The following is a 21,744-nucleotide window of genomic DNA, read 5'->3' as shown; positions in this document are numbered from 1 at the left end:
CAATCACCAAAGTTACAGTTCCAGACCTGATACTGTGGGTAATACTTTGAAACCATCCTCGTGGGTCTAGCCTGGATAATTTGTTCAGCTGAAGTTTCCAAATTAGGGGAAGTGGAGAGATTTTTGGAGGTTTTTATTAACTTTCTTAAGGCAGTCCCTTTTTAAATTGTTCTTATCTCCACATGTAATGCATCCTTCATTTCCCTTAAGGCAACAACCATTGTTTCAGCTAGCATTTGCACTTCTGAGTTTCTGATCCTAGATTGTGATAAGCCTTCAAATAATCAATAATAATCCCTGTCTCACGAATTGAGCTATAGCTTTTTGACATTCTTGATTCACATTTTCATAAGCAAGTAATTTCTCTAGTTGCCTTTTAGCTTCTTCTCCAATGACAGTATGGGAAATAGCAGTTTGTAATCTACCTAAAAAATCAGCATACGTTTCATTGGGCCCCTGTAATATTTTAGTAGAGCTACCTGTAGGCTCCCCTTGAGGAGTAATTTGATCCCAAGCTTCAAGGGCCACTGTTTTTAATTGTTTATGTAACAAGGGAGGGCACTGTATTTGAACTTCTATATCATCAAATTGTCCTGTGCTATTTAGCATTTCAAAAGTAATTTGATCTTGTGTCATGCCAGCTTGAGCATTTCTGTTAGCATGTTCTCTGGCTATATCATGAAACCACATCATCCACTGAAGATATTCTCCTGGTTTAAGGAGAGCTTTTATTAAAGTTCGCCAATCATGGGGAATAAAATTTCCAATAGAGGATATTATAGAATTTAGAAGTACTTTAGTAAAAGGTAAATGTGGCCCGTACATAGTTATAGCTTTTTTAAATTTTTGCATGTGATAGAAGTTAATACCCTCATATTGAAGCATTATGTGCCCTTGAGTGTCAGGATTTCTTAAAACTGGAAAGGCGAAGAAAACATCAGCTTCAGAGACCTCTGATTGCAAAGCCAGCAATTCAGAGAGCCTCTGTCGTGAAGGAGAGTGAGTAGGTAAATTATTGTTATTCACAAAAGTGTTGTTGGTTTTAATCTCAAAAGGTGTCTTAGCAGAATAGTTGCCAGAATCATTCGGTTCTATCAAGGGAGAGATGTTGGGATTTGTGTCCATGGGAAGGGGAGGAGCACTTGGAGCAATGAGGGCAGGGCTTCTAGGAAAATTCTGAAATATTTTATGTTGCTCTAATTGGGCCTTTCGTAAGGTATCATCATCTAATTCATATTCATGTAATAAGTGTTCTGCCTGTTGCTGAGTATTAGGAGGGCTAGAATTACCTTGTAATTGCAAAATCATGGCTTTAATACGAGCCCACAGGGGCCAAAAATCTATTGGCATATTTTTTCCCTGTCTGGGAGCATGTTCAACATTCTCTATGGGCCAGTGCCAAATTTCTAAATCAAAACTACCTTCTTCAGGGAACCAAGGGTTGCATTCAACCACTGTCTGAAGGCAAGCCTCTATTCACTGAAGCAAAACTGAAAACCCCTGAACTTTAAACAAGTGCTGAAGTAGAAAAGTGATGGGGCTTTCCAGCCATTTGACCCATGTCTTAGTACTTAATGGCCTCAATAGGCCCTCGAGGTCACTCTGTCCAATCTACCAAGTGTACCAGGTCCCTGTTTGGGCGCCACTTGTTGAGGTCCTTTAATGGACCAGAACCTGGTGATCCGGAGTCAACTGATAAGAAAGTAAAGGAGAGAGAAAGAGGCTGATATTTATTTCTTGGTTTACAAAGAAAGCCAATAAAAGCCCCTGACATGGGGCTTGCACTGTTCATAGAGGCCTCAGGCGCCCTTGATGGGGTGAAGGTGCAGAGTGCCTTCTCAAGACGGTCTTAGAAGCCCGGGCAGGAAAGTGAACTCAGAGAGCCTCTGTGCTCAAAACAAATAGCCTGAGAGAGAGAGAGAGAGAGAGAGAGAGAGAGAGAAAGCAAGACACGGGGACCAAAGTTCTGATGGAGCAAAGGTGTTTTATTCAACATGGTTTAGGTATTTATACTGTCTTCAGTTCAGTTCAGTTCAGTTCAGTTCAGTCACTCAGTCATGTCTGACTCTTTGCGACCCCATGAATCACAGCACGCCAGGCATCCCTGTCCACCACCATCTCCCAGAGTTCACTCAGACCCATGTCCATCAGTCCGTGATGCCATCCAGCCATCTCATCCTCAGTCGTCCCTTCTCCTCTTGCCCCCAATCCCTCCCAGCATCAGAGTCTTTTCCAATGAGTCAACTCTTCTCATGAGGTGGCCAAAGTACTGGAGTTTCAGCTTTAGCATCATTTCTTCAAAAGAAATCCCAGGGCTGATCTCCTTCAGAATGGACTGCTTGGATCTCCTTGCAGTCCAAGGGACTCTCAAGAGTATTCTCCAACATCACAGTTCAAAAGCATCAATTCTTCGGTGCTCAGCCTTCTTCACAGTCCAACTCTCACATCCATAGATGACCACAGGAAAAACCATAGCCTTGACCAGACGGACCTTAGTTGGCAAAGTAATGCCTCTGCATTTTAATATGCTGTTAAGGTTGCTCATAACTTTCCTTCCAAAGAGTAAGCCTCTTTTAATTTCATGGGTGCAATCACCATCTGCAGTGATTTTGGAGCCCAAAAAAATAACGTCTGACACTGTTCCCAGTGTTTCCCCATCTATTTCCCATGAAGTGATGGGACCAGATGCCATGATCTTCGTTTTCTGAATGTTGAGCTTTAAGCCAACATTTTCACTCTCCTCTTTCACTTTTATCAAGAGGCTTTTTAGGTCCTCTTCACTTTTTGCCATAAGGGTGATGTCATCTACATATTTGAGGTTATTGATATTTCTCCCGGCAATCTTGATTCCAGCTTGTGTTTCTTCCAGCCCAGCGTTTCTCATGATGTACTCTGCATAGAAGTTAAATAAGCAGGGTGACAATATAAAGCCTTGACGTACTCCTTTTCCTATTTGGAACCAGTCTGTTGTTCCATGTCCAGTTCTAATTGTTGCTTCCTGACCTGCATACAGATTTCTCAAGAGGCAGGTCAGGTGGTCTGGTATTCCCATCTCTTCCAGAATTTTCCACAGTTTATTGTGATCCACACAGTCAAAGGCTTTGGCATAGTCAATAAAGCAGATAAGGATGTTTTCTGGAACTCTCTTGCTTTTTCCCATGATCCAGCAGATGTTGGCAATTTGATCTCTGGTTCCTCTGCCTTTTCTAAAACCAGCTTGAACATCAGGAAGTTCACAGTTCATGTATTGCTGAAGCCTGGCTTGGAGAATTTTGAGCATGAGTTTTACTAGCGTGTGAGATGAGTGCAATTGTGTGGTAGTTTGAGCATTCTTTGGCATTGCCTTTCTTTGGGGATTGGAATGAAAACTGACCTTTTCCCATTCCTGTGGCCCACTGCTGAGTTTTCCAAATTTGCTGGCATATTGAGTGCAGCACTTTCACAGCATTCATCTTTCAGGATTTGAAATAGCTCAACTGGAATTCCATCACTTCCACTAGCTTTGTTCGTAGTGATGCTTTCTAAGGCCCACTGACTTCATTCCAGGATGTCTGGCTCTAGATGAGTGATCACACCATCATGATTATCCAGGTTGTAAAGATCTTTTTTGTACAGTTCTTCTGTGTATTCTTGCCACCTCTTCTTAATATCTTCTGTGTTTGTTAGGTCCAGACCATTTCTGTCCTTTATCGAGCCCATCTTTGCATGAAATGTTCCCTTGGTATCTCTAATTTTATTGAAGAGATCTCTAGTCTTTCCCATTCTGTTCTTTTCCTCTATTTCTTTACATTGATCCCTGAGAAGGCTTTCTTATCTCTTCTTGCTTTCTTTGTAACTCTGCATTCAGATGCTTATATCTTTCCTTTTCTCCTTGGCTTTTTGCTCTCTTCTTTTCACAGCTATTTGTAAGGCTTCCCCAGACAGACATTTTGCTTTTTTGCATTTCTTTTCCATGGGGATGATCTTGATCCCTGTCTCCTGTAAATGTCACGAACCTCATTCTGTAGTTCATCAGGGCACTCTATCTGTCAGATCTAGTCCTTAAATATATTTCTCACTTCCACTGTATAATCATAAATGATTTGATTTGGTCATACAGATGGCTAACAAACCATGAAAAGATGCTCAACATCACTCATTGTCAGAGCAATGCAAATGAGGTACCATCTCATGCTGGTCAGAATGGCTGCTATCCAAATGCCTACAAACAATAATATGGTTTTAGAAGGTGTGGAGAAAGAGGAAACCCTCTTACATTGTTGGTGGAATCCAAATTAGTACAGCCACTACGGAGAATAGTGTGGAGATTCCTTAAAAAACTGGAAATCGAACTGCCATATAACCCAGCAATCCAGTGCTGGGCATACACACAAGGAAACCAGAATTGAAAGAGACATGTGTACCCAATGTTCATTGCAGCACTCTTTATAATACCCAGGACGTGAAAGAACTAGAAGTCCATCAGCTGATGAAAGGATAAGAAAGCTGTTGTACATATACACAATGGAACATTACTCATCCATTAAAAAGAATACATTTGAATCAGTTCTAATGAGGTAGATGAAACTGGAGCCTATTATACAGAGTGAAGTAAGTCAGAAAGAAAAACACCAATATAGTACACTACCACATATATATGGAATTTAGAAAGATGGTAATGATGACTCTATATGCGAGACATCAAAGAAACACAGATGTATAGAAGAGTCTTTTGGACTCTGTGGGAGAAGGTGAGGCTAGGATGGTTTGAGAGAATAGCATTGAAACACATACCATTATTATATATGAAACAGATAACCAGTCTAGGTTTGATGGCATGAGACTGGGTGCTCAGGGCTGATGCACTGGGATGACCCTGAGGGATGGCGTAGGGAGGGAAGAGGGAGGGGGGTTCAGGAAGGGGAACCCATGTACACCCATGGCTGAGTCATGTCTATGTATGGCAAAAACCACTACAATATTGTAAAGTAATTAGCCTCAAATCAAAATAAATGAATTTTAGAAAAAAGAACTTAAAAAAAGAGAAAGAGCAGCACACCCAGGGGATCTTTCACTCTTATTGATTTTAAATCAGATTCAGTGACTGACTTTGAATCATCAATGGGGGTCTCCCAGGAGTCAGAGTGCCAGAAAGATTTAATGAGGGAGCTGCAGTCCAGATAAAAGATAACATATCACTGAGTTAACATTTGAACTCAACTCTTTTGATGCTGATGGTGAAACTCTCTGTTTTAGTTGTTTCTAAAAAAGTTTTCTGAAGACACACAGGATTCTTATGGTCAGAGACTCTGCCTTATGTATCTCCATATTTGATTGACTATTCCTTGGACCTTTTAAAACATTTCAAAAATAAAGTTTAACACCAAATTAAATATTTCATACTCTTTCTTTTAAACCATGATAAACTTGTAGAATTTGGACTAACAAAATACTTTATTGGGGAAGAATGTTTTATGACTGTAGTCATTTTGGTGATAATTAAAAAGACCAGCTTTTACTCAGTCTTATATTAGTACTTAGGTAAAAATCCTCTGTACAGACTTCCATGACTGTAAGGTCGTTAGGATGCCATGCCTTCACTAGAAGGGCACAGGGTTCAATCCCTGTTCAGGGAACTACATTTCCACAACCTGCATAGCGGCACCCCCCCCCAAAAAAAATTATCTGTTGGAGATGATCCTGTTCGTAATTTGCACTGAGATTGGGCCAACACCACTGCCCTTCCTTTGGGAATACATTGCTCCCAAAAGTTTCTTAGCAAATAGGTGGCCTAATCATTATTTGGTTTTGTTCCCTCCAAACATTATTTTAGTCCCTGGGAGTGCTATTTGTGGGTTTTAGATGTATCAGCATTTTGTGCCTTCTGAGCACCTTTAGCAGACAGCATAGGTGAGTGATGCAACAATCCCCATTATGATGTAGGTGGCCAGGAGGTGATTTCTGCCTGCCTTTCTCAAAGGGGAGTTACACATTCACCACCCCCATGTGACAACCTCTTCCTATCTGGGTCTGGCAATCTAGACCCTAATGTCATTCCACACCCCCAAACAAAGGCAAAAACACCACACCACTACTTCTTGCCACTGAGATCAATTGTTAAGCAGGGTTATCCATCTTCAGTGCAGACTCCTGACTCAATCCAGACCTCTACTCTCTGGCTAACTGGGGACCTGAGGGTCTGTTCCCCAACCCCTCAGGACCCCATATCCCTCCCGTCTCCAGTGCCCACCTCTTCTCTTCTTTCCCTCCCTTCCATCAGAAAATTCACACACACAAATATCTTTTCACCATTTGATGTTTATTTTAATTGCAGCCATCAGTTTACTATGTTAGTGTGGGGAGTCTTTTCTTGGTTGGCCATTTCTAAGAAAGCAGACCTCTGGAGACACAATTCTAAACTGTTCGACCTTTTCTATTCAGTTACTGGCTGCCCACATTGTACTTCTCCAGGGTCTCTTATTCTGGGGTGGCTGAGCTTATCTTCTCTTTTGATTTTGCCTCCTTCTTTGACTCTGCCTCATATTTTGGTACCTTTTTCGGCTTTGATTCAGTTTCTTACGTCCACAGGAACAGAAAAAACAGTTTGGTTTTCTTGTTTTCTTCACCTTCTTCGATTGAGTGGCATATGATCGGATCTTCTTTCTCATGGTTCCTTGTAGAGGTCTTCTCACCCTCATGGTCATATTTCGTGCCTGGAAAGACAAGACAAGTGTATTAGTTTTGAGGAAAGAAATGAAAACTGAGTTGGAAGGGAGATCTCATGAAAAGGGATGCGGGCTGATGAGGACTTTTGTGCCAGACAGGGGCAGTGTAGAGGTCTTGGGCAGCAAAGTCAATGGAGAACATGGGGAGCTTAGTTCGAATCATCTTACCTTCACACTGCCTCTGTACCTCCGTTGACAAAGGGTCTTCTTTTTTCCATTCATCTTTGAAGCAAACCGCATTGCAACTCTTCTTGACTGCCGTGGCTTCCTGGTTACCTTAGTCATGATGATGCCAAGAAGTGGCCTAACCTTGAATCTCTGCCTCTGACCTCCCTATTTATACCCTTTCAGGACAATGAGGAGCCACACCCTTCAATCTGATTGGTCAGTTAGGCACTACTCCCAGCCAATAGTAGCTTGGGGGGCTTAGACATCACAATGTACCACTGTGCCCATCAACATGGGCTAGTAGATGCTGAGGGAGGCCATGATATAACTTCTCCACTGCTGACACCTCTGTGTGTTGATTCTGGGCAGTGGTGATTCAGGGGCATGGTGTTTCTCCTCATGATCTTCAAACTTCCTTTGAGTTCCCTTTATCCTTTGACTTATATGTGCACTTCAACACTCCTGACTCCTTCATCCCTCTATAAACATCTGCCAAACGCTTTCTGTCCCCACCTCAGCCTTTCAGAGTACTCTAATCACTTCATCTCTAGACCACCTTCTGCCTGTAGGGGGTTCCTGAGGGGCTTAAGGAACTTAAGAGCAAGCACTTAAGGTGGAAAAAGGTAATTAAGAACAGGTTGGGTGTTTTATCTACTGTGATGAGCTTTAGCGACCCTCAGACTTGGTGAACCCTCAGTCTGTTGCCCAAAGTTTAATACACAGTCTCCATAAGATTACACACCAGACCAAAAACAGTTTTAAATGTCTCCTCCACTAAAATTTTTTGGGACACTTCAACTCTCCTACTGAGCAAGGAAACTCAACTTGCCCCATCTACCAGAAATACGTTCCTAATTTTTTTTTTTAAAGGAAGATGCTCAAAGTCAAGAGTCAGTTCACCACTGTATCACCAAGTCTTGACTAAATCACATCCCCAGTCATCCCTCCTTGACAGTTATCAGTATGTAGGACCCATTGCAGTGCTGACCAATAGCTGAGAAGGATAAGTACCTGTAGGTAGGTCTTTGATAGTTGGTTGCTTGTGGGTGGGGCCAGTGAGGCACTGACCAATGGCTGAGCAACTCCTGTTGCCTAGTAACAGAATGCAGAGTAATAAGGCACAGCAATGGCTACCTGTGAAGGGCTGTGCTCATGCTGCTCTGTTACATGAGGACACTTTGGGTCCAGTGTGCTGGAATCTTTTTGATTGACTCCTTTCCAACCTCAGATTTTTATTTCACATAAGTATTTAACTTTTGCATATCATTATTTTCATTATATTCCCAGGCATACCTGTCACCAGTGCTTATCTCTATGCCCCTCCAACAGCTGCCACTTGATCACATGATCAGCATAAAGTATAAATAGTTCAAAGCCAATAAGAATGTGAAGTCTAGCCCATTTTGAAAACTACTTTGACAAACCTTAAATTCACAGTGATTCTCATTCTATTTACAGTGTAACAGAGCAGGATGAGCACAGCCCTTAACAGGTAGCCATTGGTGTGCTTCATTTCAACCCACCCTGTCCCTAGGCAACAGGTGTTGCTCAAACATTGCTTGGTGCCTCAGAGGGCCCAATTCACACGCAGCCAACTGTCAATGAGTGACTATTAGTTCTCTTACTTAGCTATTGGCCAGCACCACAGTGGGCCCTGCCCACAGGTTACTTACTGTTAATGAGGGGGCCATTGGGGAAGTGATTAAGTCAAGGGTGGTATGGTGGTCATCAGGAGGAGACTGAGGTAAGAGGCAGATTCAGGCCTTCTTCTGGAGGCCCTGGAACTCACCTAGACTTGGGACAGTGGTTGAGCTGGGGGGCCCAGGGAGTAGACTGGGGACTACATGTTGTAGCACCCCAGAGCCTTCACTAAGGCCCTCCACTAGACTTAGCTGAAGCCTTGAGAAGCACTGTACCTCTCCCCCATCCCTGTCTCTGCAACCTACTAGCAGTGGTTTTCTTTCTGGGTCTCAGTCTGTGACAACTGGTCTCCCCATTTGGATGCCCTGAGGACACTGAGGACCTATTGTGTTGGATGCCTGTCTCCATCAGGGATGACAGCTGGGCAGAGTGTGGGAACCTGGCACTGAAGAAGCTGCTGACTGAGATCTGCTTCCCCTTAACTAGGACTGGGACATTGCAGGGTGAAAGCTGTGTCTTGAGACTGCCCTTTCTTGTCAGGACAGAGAAAAACATTCACCTGGTAGAGTTTTATAGGAACATCATTATCTGACCATGACCTAACCTTAAGCACAAAAGGTATGACACCAAGAAGTCTGTAGCGACTTACCACAACTCTCTCTAACATTTGCTTTTAAACGCACTTACTGAAAACTTTCAGTAACTTTGGGTTCTTAGGGCATGAACCACCCATCTCCTTGTATGAATCTTTAATAAGCCTTTCTCAGTTCCAAACTCTAATGCTAAGTTTTGATAGGCCTCATTCTGCGTCAGGCACATGGACTTGCAATTTCAATAACAACAGTATTGTCTAAGGACAGACTTTGCCTCTGTTAAACAACAGCAGAGGCTGGCGAAGTGCTCACAGTTATCCATAAGATACCCACTGACTTGGCTTGGCTAAACTTTAGCCAAGCTTCTCTCCTCTGAACTTCAGCTTTCCCCCAAGCTTGAGCAAGCCCTAAGATGCAAATATTTGTGTCTCCCTTAACAGCTCATTCTGAGAATCAGCTCACTACAAAGAGAAACATTCCCTGTTAAACTGCTCCATCATGCTGTCTGCTCATCCATCCGTACCACTTGCCCCATCACTCACTCACTCACGCGCACACACACACACTCACCCACCCACCCACGCACCTCCCCCCCCCACACACAGAGTTCCTGCTGACCCTACTTATCCTTCCATATTAAAGAAACATCTTTTTCTGTTCTATTTTGAGACATGTGAGGAACTGTGGTCAAAACATTTTCCCTATTGCAATTAGTTCACTTCAATGGCTCAGTCATTTCTGACTCTCTGAGACCCCATTGACTGCCGCATATCAGGCTTCACTGTCCATCACCAACTCCCAGAGCTTGCTCAGACTCAAGCCCATCATGTTGGTGTTGCCATCCAACCACCTCATCCTCTGCTGTCCCTTTCTCCTCTGGCTTTCAATCTTTCCCTGCATCAGGGTCTTTTCCAATGAGTCAGTTCTTTGCCTCAGATGACCAAAGTATTGGAGCTTCAGCATCAGTCCTTCAAATGAATATTCAGGACTTATTTCCTCTAGGATTGACTGCTTTGATTTCCTTGCAGTCCAAGGGATTCTCAAGAGTCTTCCCCAACACCACAGCTCAGCTTTCTTTATGGACCAACTCTCACATCCATACATGACTATTGGGAAAACTTAGCTTTGACATATGGACCTTTGTTGGTAAAGTAATGTCTCTTCCTTTTAATACACTGTCTAGGTTGGTCATAGATTTTCTTCCAAGGAGCAAGCGTCTTTTAATTTCATGTCTGCAATTCCCATCTGCAATGATTTCAGAGCCCAAGAAAATAAAGTCTGCCACTGTTTCCATTGTTTCCCCATCTTTTTGCCATGAAGTAATTGGACCAGATGCCATGACCTTCGTTTTTTGAATGTTGAGTTAAACTAGCTTTTTCCACTCTTCTCTTTCACCCTCATCAAAAGGCTCTTTAGTTCCTCTTTGGTGTCTGCCTTAAGGGTGGTGTCATCTGCATATCTGAGGTTATTGATATTTCTCCTGGTAATCTTCCAGCTTGTGCATCATTCAGTCTTGCATTTCTCATGATGTACTCTGTGTACAAGTTAAATAAGCAGGATCATAATATACAGCCTTAACATACTCCTTTCTCAGTTTGGAACCAGTCTGATGTTTCATGTCTGGTTCTAACTATTGCTGCTTGCCCTGCATACAGATTTCTCAGGAGGCAGATAAGAGGTCTCGTATTCCCAATTTTCCACAATTTATTGTGATCTGCACAGTAAAATGCTTTAGTGTAGTCAGTGAAGCAGATTTTTTTTTTCTGGAATTCTCTTGCTTTTTCTATGATCCACTGGATGCTGTCAATTTTATCTCTTGTTCCTCTGCCTTTTTAGTCAAGCTTGAACATCTGGAAATTCTTGGTTCATGTATTGTTGAAGCCTAGCTTGAGAATTCTCAGTATTTTTTAGGTAGCGTGTGAGATTACCCTATCCCCATAGTCATTTCAAATCAAGTTCCTTCTTACATTAGTCTGGATTTGTTTTATTTAATTGTAAAAATGGACATAAATTCTTTGTTGTAAAGTTTATTTCCCACTTAACGGTGTTAATTCACCCCCTGCACTGTTTCAGGTACTGTTGTGGGTGCAAGGTGCACATCAGTAACCAATATCCATGATCCTGCTCTCATGGGGCTTACATTCTAGTCGGGGAAGATGGAAGGTTAACATTGATGACTAAATAGTGAAATATTAAAAAAAATAGTGAAATATACAGTATAGAGAGAACCTTATGAGTTATGAGAAAAGGGGAGTATTTCCTCCCCAGAGGTTAGTGAGGGAAGGCCTTTTAAATCCAGGACATTTGAGCAAAGACTTAATTAAAGACATGAGGGACAAACCTTGGGTTGTCTTGGGGAAATAATTTTGGGGAAAGGAAATAGCCAGAGCAAAAGACCCCTATTGGTATTGTCTATGTCCTTCCAATAGAACAAGGAGGCTGGTACAAGTGGGACCAGGAGAGTGGGGACAAGGATAGTAAGTGATGAGGTGCTGTTGAGAGAGAACAGGGCAGGAGAAGGAGAATGTAATATTAAACTTATCTTTCCATTTATATAATGAATTGGTTCACAGTACACAAACCACACTGGGCTGTGATGGTAAAGAGGAAAGGCATTTGTCATAAGTCTGATGGCAAGGAAGTGGGGGAAGGGTACTTTTAAGTAAAGACACCCGAGATGAAGCCTGAACCACCTAAAGTAGATAGATCACCAAGTGAAAAGTTGTGAATATGCTTCCCAGACAGTGGGGGAGAACCTGCAAAGGCACCAAGGCACTGAGGCCCAAGAAAGCTGTTTATACATGCATTGAATATGACTGGAATCTAAGGTATGATGGGGAAACTGTGAAGAAACATGGCCTTGGAAGAAGAGAGAAGAACTTGAAGGGATACCTGGGCATATGGTAATTTAATATCTGGGTTATTCTGCTTCAAAATATCATTATTAATGTTTTCTAATTGTAAATATATACTCAAGGCAAAGCAATATGGAAATACAAAAAAATGTATAAAAATGAAATTAGAGAACACCAATGTGTGTCAATAGAAATATATACTGTTAATTTCTATTTTTGTTTTTCTATCTAAATGTTTATAACATATATATTATATATGGTATATAATGCTAAATATATACATGTAATACACATATATTTGGATGAGCATACATACATCAGTGATTTTTTTTTAATTTATACAAATTGAATCAAACTATATGGTATATCATAGCCTTCCTTTTCTTTACAATATGCTGGGAGAATTTTTCCATCTCAACAAACATGTAACTGCCATTATTTCTGAGGATTACTATAGTGTTCAAATGCTTGCTTATCCATACTCCATGAAAGTGCTATGAAGACAGGAACCATGTGTGTCTTGTTCACTGGTTGCTTCCATATCTTTTCTATTGTAAATAAGGCTGTAATAAACATAGGGGTTCATGTATCTTTTCAAATTAATGTTTATTTTTTCTGATACATAGCTAGGAGTGGAATAGCTGGGTCACATGGTAGTTCTATTTTTAGTTTTTTAAGAAACTTCCATGTTGTTTTCCATAGTGGGTGCACAAATTTACAATCCCACCAATTATGCACAAGGGCTTCCTTTTCTCTACATCCTTGCCACCATATGTTATTTTCAGACTTTTTGATTTGATGATAGCCATTCTGACAGCTGTGATGTGATATCTCCTAGTAATTTTTATTTCTATTTCTCAGATTATTAGTGATGTTCAGCATTTTTCCAAGTGCCTATTAGCTCATACTGTAAGTAGTCTTCCTGATCTGGTTCTTTAAGTTAATTTGAAAAACTTTCAAGTTCTTACAATCATCAATGGCATGTTTCTTTTTATTGTTGAATAGTATTCCATTGTATGGATGCACCATTTGTATATTGGCTTACCAGTTGAATAACATTTGAGTTATTGCCAGTTTGGGGCTATTATTAATAGAGCCATATTAAACATTGGCATGAAGGATTTTATGTGAACAGAAATTTATGTTTTACATGGGAATTATTTAGGAATGGGATTATACAGCTTTACAGTGTATAGATATCTATGAGTAAGGAAAAACATTTCCCAAAGTGTCTTTATGATTTTGCATTCTTATGAGCAATTTTTGAGAGTTTAAGTTTCTCTCTTTTCCTGATAGTAGTTTATGTTCTCAGTTATTTACTTTTTTTTTAATCCGAGATTTGCATACTTAATTTGCATTAAGTACTAATTACTAATTATTTTAATTCATTTTTTTGTGTTTATGAGTCATCTGTATATCTTATGTCATATCTTATGTCAACCAATTGCTATTCAAATATTTTCCCACATTTTTATTGGTTTATTTGTTCTCTTATTAATGAGTTTGAGAGTTCTTATATATTATGGTTATTTTATATATATATATATATAACATACATGTATTTGCATAACCACATCAACATAGAGAACTATTCTGTAACCATAAAGGAATTCCCTAATACCACAGTCTTGTTAACTGCATTCTTTTTCCATAATCCCATATGACTACTGATTTCTTTTCCATGTCTCTAATTTTGTCATTTTGAGAATAATGTATACATGGAATCATAAAGAATATGTTTTTTTGAGATTGGCCCTTTTTTTACTTTGGCATGCACTTGAGATTCATCCAAGTTTTTATGTGTATTAATATTTTCTTCCCTTTTATTGATGAGTAATGTTATTGGTATGGTTAACTGTGTTACTGGTATGGTGTTATGGTTATATAACTATGGTTAAACCTAACCATTCACTCATTGAAGGATATCTAGCCTGTTTACATTTTTAGCTATTACAAACAAAGTTTCAATGAAAATTTATGTAAAAGTTTCATTTCTCTAGAATAAATATGCAAGAGTACAACTTCTGGGTCAAATTATACTTTCATGTTTATAGCATGTTGTATAATAAAGTATCAAATTGTTTTCCAGGATAGCTGTACAATTTTATACTCTCACAAGAAATGTATGAATGATCTAGTTTCTCTGAATCCTTGCCAGCTTATTGTGTGGTCACTTTTTTTAAAATTTGTATCTACTTTGATAGATATAGAGTGATTAGAACTCCTTATAGTTTTAATTTGCATATCTATAATAGCTAATATGCTTAACATATTTTCCTGTACTTATTTGCCATTTCTGTAACTTCTTTGGCCAAGTTTCTGTTCAAGTCTTTCAATTATCTTGATCATTTTCTAATGAGTATCTGTTTTTACTTGATGACTTTACAGTTTTTCGTAAGTATTTTTCCTTCCCAATTAGTTTCCATACAATTATATTTATTTCAGTTTTGTACATATGAAATTATTAATATTTTATGTTTAGGCATTCATATACAATGAATTTGGCCTAAATTTGAGAAATATTAGTTTTCTTATAGCTTTCTTCTAGAAATAAATGATATTTTTACATTTTCTATGTATGTTTGGTTTTCCACATATATGCCAATATATAAATTTATAAGTATCTGTGTAAGTCATAATAGTATACATAGGCTACATCCTATATATAGGATACACCTATGGAAAATATTGTATTTGTTTTGCTCTTTAAGAAGGACCTTATCTCTGAAAAATAATTTTAATAAAGGAAATGCAGGGAAGTCAACTATTGATTTACAGAATAGACAGGGCTTCTTGCTAAGATAGTCAGTCAAAAGTCTGTCAAGAACTGGTATTGTTGTACAGTTGAATCTAAGCATTGTATAAACCTAAAGCTAATTTTTATTAATGTTTAGTTATGGAGCTTCTATAAATAGGAAAGTATTATTATATATTGAATTCCTACATTAAGAACTTTGGAAAAACTTTCAATCAGAAAATCATTGAATATACTGATGATATTGCTGTAATTGCAGGTTGGAGCAGACATTCATCAATACTATATAGAACTGCAGTGTTTAAAAGTTTGGGGATGAGATTATGGAAAGGATCAATATCATTCTTAGTATTGATCTACATAGAAAAATAAATTATGCATCAGTAGTTATATCAGTATAATTAAAAATAGACTGAAGTCTGCAGAAAAAATATTGATGCTTGCATTATATACCACATACTAGAAATCTGTCTTCCATTTTAGTCATGCTAGATCTTCAGAAATGAATATCCTTTTAATGACAAATGGAATTGAGGACCAGTAAGAAGGGAAAATATTTCATCATTTCACTTGCTCCATCATGAATGAGGACAAATTCTGAAAGTTCTATATAGTAGTGCAAAAAATATGGACTTGAAATTCACATAGCTCTAGATCAGAATTCAAATCTGGCTTCAGGTTATAACTCCAGGCAACTTAAACTTTTTAAGTTTTACTTTTCTTGTCTGTAGTTTGTACATTAGATAACATTTAATTTTTAAGAATGTTGTAAGGGTTAGGTAATATAATGTTTGTAATTGTTTCTATCCCTATGGTTGCATGTAGCTCTTGTTTGTTTATTTTAACTGTTGTATTTTGAACATTTTGAACAAAGTTTGCATTTTTAATAAATCTAACGCCTTTCTCTTCTTGTATTCTTTTGTGTCTAGCTTCATTTGTGGTATATTACACAACTTTGATATTCTATACACATGTTGCTGTGTGTACTAGTTCCTTTCTCTTAGTTATGTTATATTCCATTATATAAATATCTTGTAATTTATGCATTCCATTCCACTATTGCATATATATGAGTTGCTTCCAATTTTTGACTTTTATAAATAATGCTTCTACATTCTTGAACATGTCTTTAAGTGCATATGTACAGATTTCTTTAGGATATATACATAACACTGGAATTAATTAGTCATAAGGAATGCATATGTTCAACATTCATAGACATTTCAAAATGATTTTATATATTTATTGTAATGATACATAGTCATATAACCATGAATTGTCTTATTTCTATATATCTTTATCAGTATTCCATATCGTTATTTTATTTCAACTGTCTGGTATCTATATAGTGGTACTATATCAAGGACTTACTTTTCATTTATTTTTTGACAAATGTGCTTGAACACTTTTTCCTGTATGTATTGTCCATATGTATATTCTTTTGACTCAAGTACCTGTTCAAGTATTTTGCTCATGGTGCTGTATCTCTCTTAAAGCTGTGCACAGATGTTTTATATATTCTGGATACAAGGCCTTTGTCAAGTATATATATATTGCAAACATCTCTCTGTCACTTGCTTCTTGCTCTTGATGTCTTTTGATAAACAATTCAGAATTTTTAACACAGTTTAATTTAAATTTTATTATATAGTTAGATCTTTTTTGTGACCTGTTTAGAATATTCTTGCCTACCCAAAGGTCAAAAATATGCCTTCCAATGTTTTCCTTAAAGAAAGATCATTAATTCACTTTTTATTTTTAGATTTGATTTCATGTATGCGATGAGGAAGGGCTCAAGCTTCATTGTTTCCATATGTATGTTAAATTGATCTGATATCACTTATTGTAAAGATCATCTATCCTTCACTTCATCACAGTGTAACCTTTGTCATTAATCAGGTGATTGTTACGTATGGTTCTTCTTTTGGTACATCCATTATTTTCCATTGGTATTTAAGTATATCTTTATACCAAAATAAAAAGGTTTATTACTTTAGTTTTATAAATTTATATCTGGTAGTAAGAGTTCTCTAATTTTGATCTTCATGATTGCCTTGCCTGTTCTTAGCCTCTGCATTGCCAATATGTTTTAGAGTTATTTTGTCAATATCACAAAGAAACATGTTCATATTATACTTTGAATTGCACTGACTCTACTTATCAATATGGAAAAATATCTTTACAATATTAAGCATTTAAAACCATGAACAAAGTTTATTCCTTCATTTATTTAGGTCTTCAACTTACTTCAGTCATGTTTCTCACCATCCTGTCTAGAAGGCTTATGCATTTTTCATTAGAGTTATTTCTAGGTGTTTGATATTTGATGCTGTTGTAAATGATATTTATTTTTTATAATTTTATTTATTTTAGAATTTATTTTAATAATTTAATAACTGTTTTTAAATAATTTGTTTTAAGTATATAGAGTCAAGACAAACTTTCACATATTAACTTTATATACAGGAAAACATGATAAAGTAACTTAATTCTAATTGTTTCTATGTGAATATTTGCATTTTCTAAATAAACAATTATATCATCTTCCATTTTATGTTTAATTTCTTACTAATTGCACTAGTAATTAGTTTGATAGAAGTGTTGATAGCACAGATCTGTCCTATTACTTATCTTAAATGGGAATAGTCCAATATTTCATTATCATGAATGATGACTACAAGGGTTTTATACACGTACATGCACACAAGAATATTGTTAAGTTGTCACAAATCAAAGTATTCAATTAGGACATTTAATTAGAACAATGAGCCAAACTGAAAGTAACAATTAAACCTGTATTCATTTACTGTGACAGTACAAGCAAGAAGTAAAACAGAGGTACCAGCTCCCTAGTTTTTCATTTTCCCTCACAGAATAGCACCAGGTGAAGGTAAATGACATGAAGGAAACAAAGGGGAATTGTCTCACTTCTAAGATGCCCCAAACTAAGAGTTCCTGCCTCTTTATGAACCCAGGGCCTGGGAGAAAAGAGAAGGACTAAAATTGGAAAAGTACTGAGTCAAGGTGGAGAAAAGTGCCTCAGCCAAGACACCAAGATTAGGTATTTTCCAAGGACCTAGAAGGTGCTTCAGGCACTTTGTTTGTAAAGCTTTGTTTGCTTTAAAAACCCATTAAGGTTTGTAATAAAGTCTCTGAATAGAGATAGAGGGCTAGAAATCCAGCTTTGCATATAATCAATGATGGACCAGGGGGATCTGAGTCTTTGATTACAATTCCCTTGATGAATTAACCACTGTTGTGTATATGAGGAAATAAGCTCATATATTTCATATAAACTACACTTTGTTGCACATAAAACTACAATGATGCTAGTACCTAACATATCACACCTTTAACTGGGTTGGTGCAAGTTCAAATTCCACACTTTCATAGTGTTAATATCAAGTACTGAAGATTAGTAATAGAACAGGAGATACACTACCTGGTAACAAAGAAATATAAAGGATTCTGAGAATACTATAAACAGTTATACACCAACAAATTGGATAAGCCAGACAAAAAGGTACATTTCAGAACCTACAAGGTTCTGGAAACTACAACCTACCAAGGATGAATCATGAAGAAATGGAATATCTGAACAGACCAATTACTAGTAAGGAAGTTAAATAATTTATCAAGAATCTCCCAACAAGGAAATTCCAAGACCAGAAGGCTTCACTGGTGAACAGTTCCAAACACTTGCAGAAGAATTAATATCAATTCTCAAGCTCTTTCAAAAAAAGAAGAGTAGTGAGCACTTCGAAACTCATTTTATAAGCCAAGCATTACATTAATACCAAAGTCAGACAAGACATTGCAAGAAAAATATTATAGGCTGGAATCATTGAGAAATATATATGCAAAAATCCTCAGTCAAATATTAAAAAAAACTGTATTTAATAATTCAAAACAGCATGGAAGTTTACCCAAAAGTAAAAGTAGACCTACTATATGATTTGAATTTGGTAATAAGGAGTTCATGATCTGAGCCACAGTCAGCTCCTGGTCTTATTTTTGTTGACTGTATAGAGCTTCTCCATCTTTGGCTGCAAAGAATATAATCAATCTGATTTTGGTGTTGACCATCTGGTGATGTTCATGTGTAGAGTCTTCTCTTGTGTTGTTGGAAGTGTGTGTTTTCTATGACCAGTGCGTTTTCTTGGGAAAACTCTATTAGTCTTTGCCCTGCTTAATTCCGCATTCCAAGGCCAAATTTGCCTGTTACTCCAGGTGTTTCTTGACTTCCTCCTTTTGCATTCCAGTCCCCTATAATGAAAAGGACATCTTTTTTGGGTGTTAGTTCTAAAAGGTCTTGTAGGTCTTCATAGAACTGTTCAAATTCTGCTTCTTCAGTGTTACTGGTTGGGGCATATACTTGGATTACCGTGATACTGAATGGTTTGCCTTGGAAACTAACAGAGATCATTCTGTCGTTTTTGAGATTGCATCCAGGTACTGCATTTCAGACTCTTTTGTTGAACATGATGGCTACTCCTTATTACCAAATTCAGACTCAAACTGAAGATAGTAGGGAAAACCGCTAGACCATTCAGGTATGACCTAAATCAAATCCCTTATGATTATATAGTGGAAGTGAGAAACAGATTTAAGGTCCTAGATCTGATAGATAGAGTGCCTGATGAACTATGAAATGAGGTTCGTGACATTTTGACAGGAGACAGGGATCAAGACCATCCCCATGAAAAAGAAATGCAAAAAAAACAAAATGGCTGCCTGGAGAGGCCTTACAAATAGCTGTGAAAAGAAGAGAGGTGAAAAGCAAAGAAGAAAAGGAAAGATCTAAGTATCTGAATGCAGAGTTCCAGAGAATAGCAAGAAGAGATAAGAAAGCCTTCCTCAGCGATCAATGCAAAGAAATAGAGGAAAAGAAGAGAATGGGAAAGATCAGAGATGTCTCCAAGAAAATTAGAGATGCCAAGGGAACATTTCATGCAAAGATGGGCTCAATAAAGGACAGAAATGGTATGGACCTAACAGAAGCAGACAATATTAAGAAGAGGTGGCAAAATACACAGAAGAACTGTAAAAGAAAGAGCTTCATGACCCAGATCATCATGATGGTGTGATTACTCACCTAGAGCTAGACATCCTGGAATGTGAAGTCAAGTGGGCCTTGGAAAGCATCACTGTGAACAAAGCTAATGGAGATGATGGAATTCCAGTTGAGCTGTTTCAAATCCTGAAAGATGATGCTGTGAAAGTGCTGCACTCAATATGCCAGCAAATTTGGAAAACTCAGCAGTGGCCACAGGAATGGAAAAGGTCAGTTTTCATTCCAATCCCAAAGAAAGGCAATGCCAAAGAATGCTCAAACTACCACACAATTGCACTCATCTCACACTCTAATAAAGTAATGCTCAAAATTCCCCAAGCCAGGCTTCAGCAATATGTGAACCGTGAACTTCCTGATGTTCAAGCTGGTTTTAGAAAAGGCAGAGGAACAAGAGATCAAATTGCCAATATCTGCTGGATCATTGAAAAAGCAAGAGAGTTCCAGAAAAACATCTATTTCTGCTTTATTGACTATGCTAAAGGCTTTGACTGTGGATCACAATAAACTGTGGAAAATTCTGAAAGAGATGGAAATACCAGACCACCTGACCTGCCTATTGAGAAATCTGTATGCAAGTCAGGAAGCAACAGTTAGAACTGGACATGGAACAACAGACTGGTTCCAAATTGGAAAAGGAGTACATCAAGGCTGTATATTGTCACCCTGCTTATTTAACTTCTATACAGAGTACATCATGAAAAAAACTGAGCTGGAAGAAACACAAGTTGGAATCAAGCCTGTTGGGAGAAATATCAATAACCTCAGATATGCAGATGACACCACCCTTAAGGCAGAAAGTGAAGAGGAACTAAAGGCCTCTTGATGAAAGTGAAAGAGGAGGGTGAAAAAGTTGGCTTAAAGCTCAACATTCAGAAAACGAAGATCATGGCATCTGGTCCCATCACTTCATGGGAAATAGATGGGGAACCAGTGGAAATAGTGTCAGACTTCATTTTGGGGGGCTCCAAAATCACTGCAGATGGTGATTTCAGCCATGAAATTAAAAGACGCTTACTCCTTGGAAGAAAATTTATGACTAACCTAGTTAGTATATTCAAAAGCAGATACATTACTTTGCCGACTAAGGTCCGTCTAGTCAAGGCTATGGTTTTTCCTGTGGTCATGTATGGATGTGAGAGTTGGACTGTGAAGAAGACTGAGCGCTGAAGAATTGATGCTTTTGAACTGTGGTGTTGGAGAAGACTCTTGAGAGTCCCTAGGACTAAAAGGAGATCCAACCAGTCCATTCTGAAGCAGATCAGCCCTGGGATTTCTTTGAAAGGAATGATGCTAAAGCTGAAACTCTAGTACTTTTGCCATCTCATGAGAAGAGTTGACTCATTGGAAAAGACTCTGATGCTGGGAGGGATTGGGGGCAGGAGGAAAAGGGGACGACAGCGGATGAGATGGCTGGATGACATCACTTACTTGATGGATGTGAGTCTGATTGAACTGCGGGAGTTGGTGATGGACAGGGAGGCCTCGTGTGCTGTGATTCATGGGGTCGCAAAGAGTCGGACACAACTGAGCAACTGAACTGAACTGAACCATGTGATTCAACAGTCTCATTTCTGGGTATATTTCCAAAGGAAATGAAAAGCGAATTTTGAAGAGATATCTGCACTTCCATGTTTGTTGCAGCATTATTACTAGCAGTCAAGATAAGAAAACAATTTAAGAGTCTATCAAAAAATAAGTGAATAAAAATGTGGCATATTTACACAATAGAATATCACTTATCTATGAGAAAGGAGGAGATTTTGCCATTTGAAATAACATAGTTGGACCTTAAAGGCATTATGCTAAGTGAAATAAGTCAGAGAAGACATATACTATGTGACCTCATTTATATGTGGAGTCTTAAAGAGTTGACATTGTAGAACCAGGGAGTAAAATGGTGGTTACCTGGGGCTGAAGGAAATGGGGAGATACTAGCTTCCATTTAGAAGATGAA

The 21,744-nt window shown here is 38.2% G+C and overlaps 1 protein-coding gene across 1 annotated transcript; it reads right to left on the bottom strand.

The window, feature by feature from the left end:
* Window positions 1-6,476: 6,476 nt before the first annotated feature.
* On the bottom strand, window positions 6,477-6,989 carry LOC108634452 (spermatid nuclear transition protein 3-like). Its single transcript, XM_018044124.1, has 2 exons — window positions 6,873-6,989; window positions 6,477-6,692 (listed from the first exon to the last, which is right to left on the bottom strand). Exons 1-2 carry the CDS (start codon window positions 6,987-6,989, stop codon window positions 6,477-6,479), a joined length of 333 nt encoding a protein of 110 aa, XP_017899613.1.
* Between the last annotated feature and the right edge of the window lie 14,755 nt (window positions 6,990-21,744).

Source organism: Capra hircus (genome assembly GCF_001704415.2).
Source record: "Capra hircus breed San Clemente chromosome X unlocalized genomic scaffold, ASM170441v1, whole genome shotgun sequence".
Classification (NCBI taxonomy): domain Eukaryota; kingdom Metazoa; phylum Chordata; class Mammalia; order Artiodactyla; family Bovidae; genus Capra; species Capra hircus.
The sequence above is the reverse complement of the archived record's forward strand: the minus strand, read 5'-3'. Positions and strand labels throughout refer to the sequence as shown.

Coding starts and splice junctions, on each gene's coding strand:
- LOC108634452 (XM_018044124.1), bottom strand. CDS start 6,989: ATGACTAAGGTAACCAGGAAGCCACGGCAGTCAAGAAGAGTTGCAATG. Junction 6,693..6,872: donor GGTACAGAGGCAGTGTGAAG/GTAAGATGATTC, acceptor TTGTCTTTCCAG/GCACGAAATATGACCATGAG.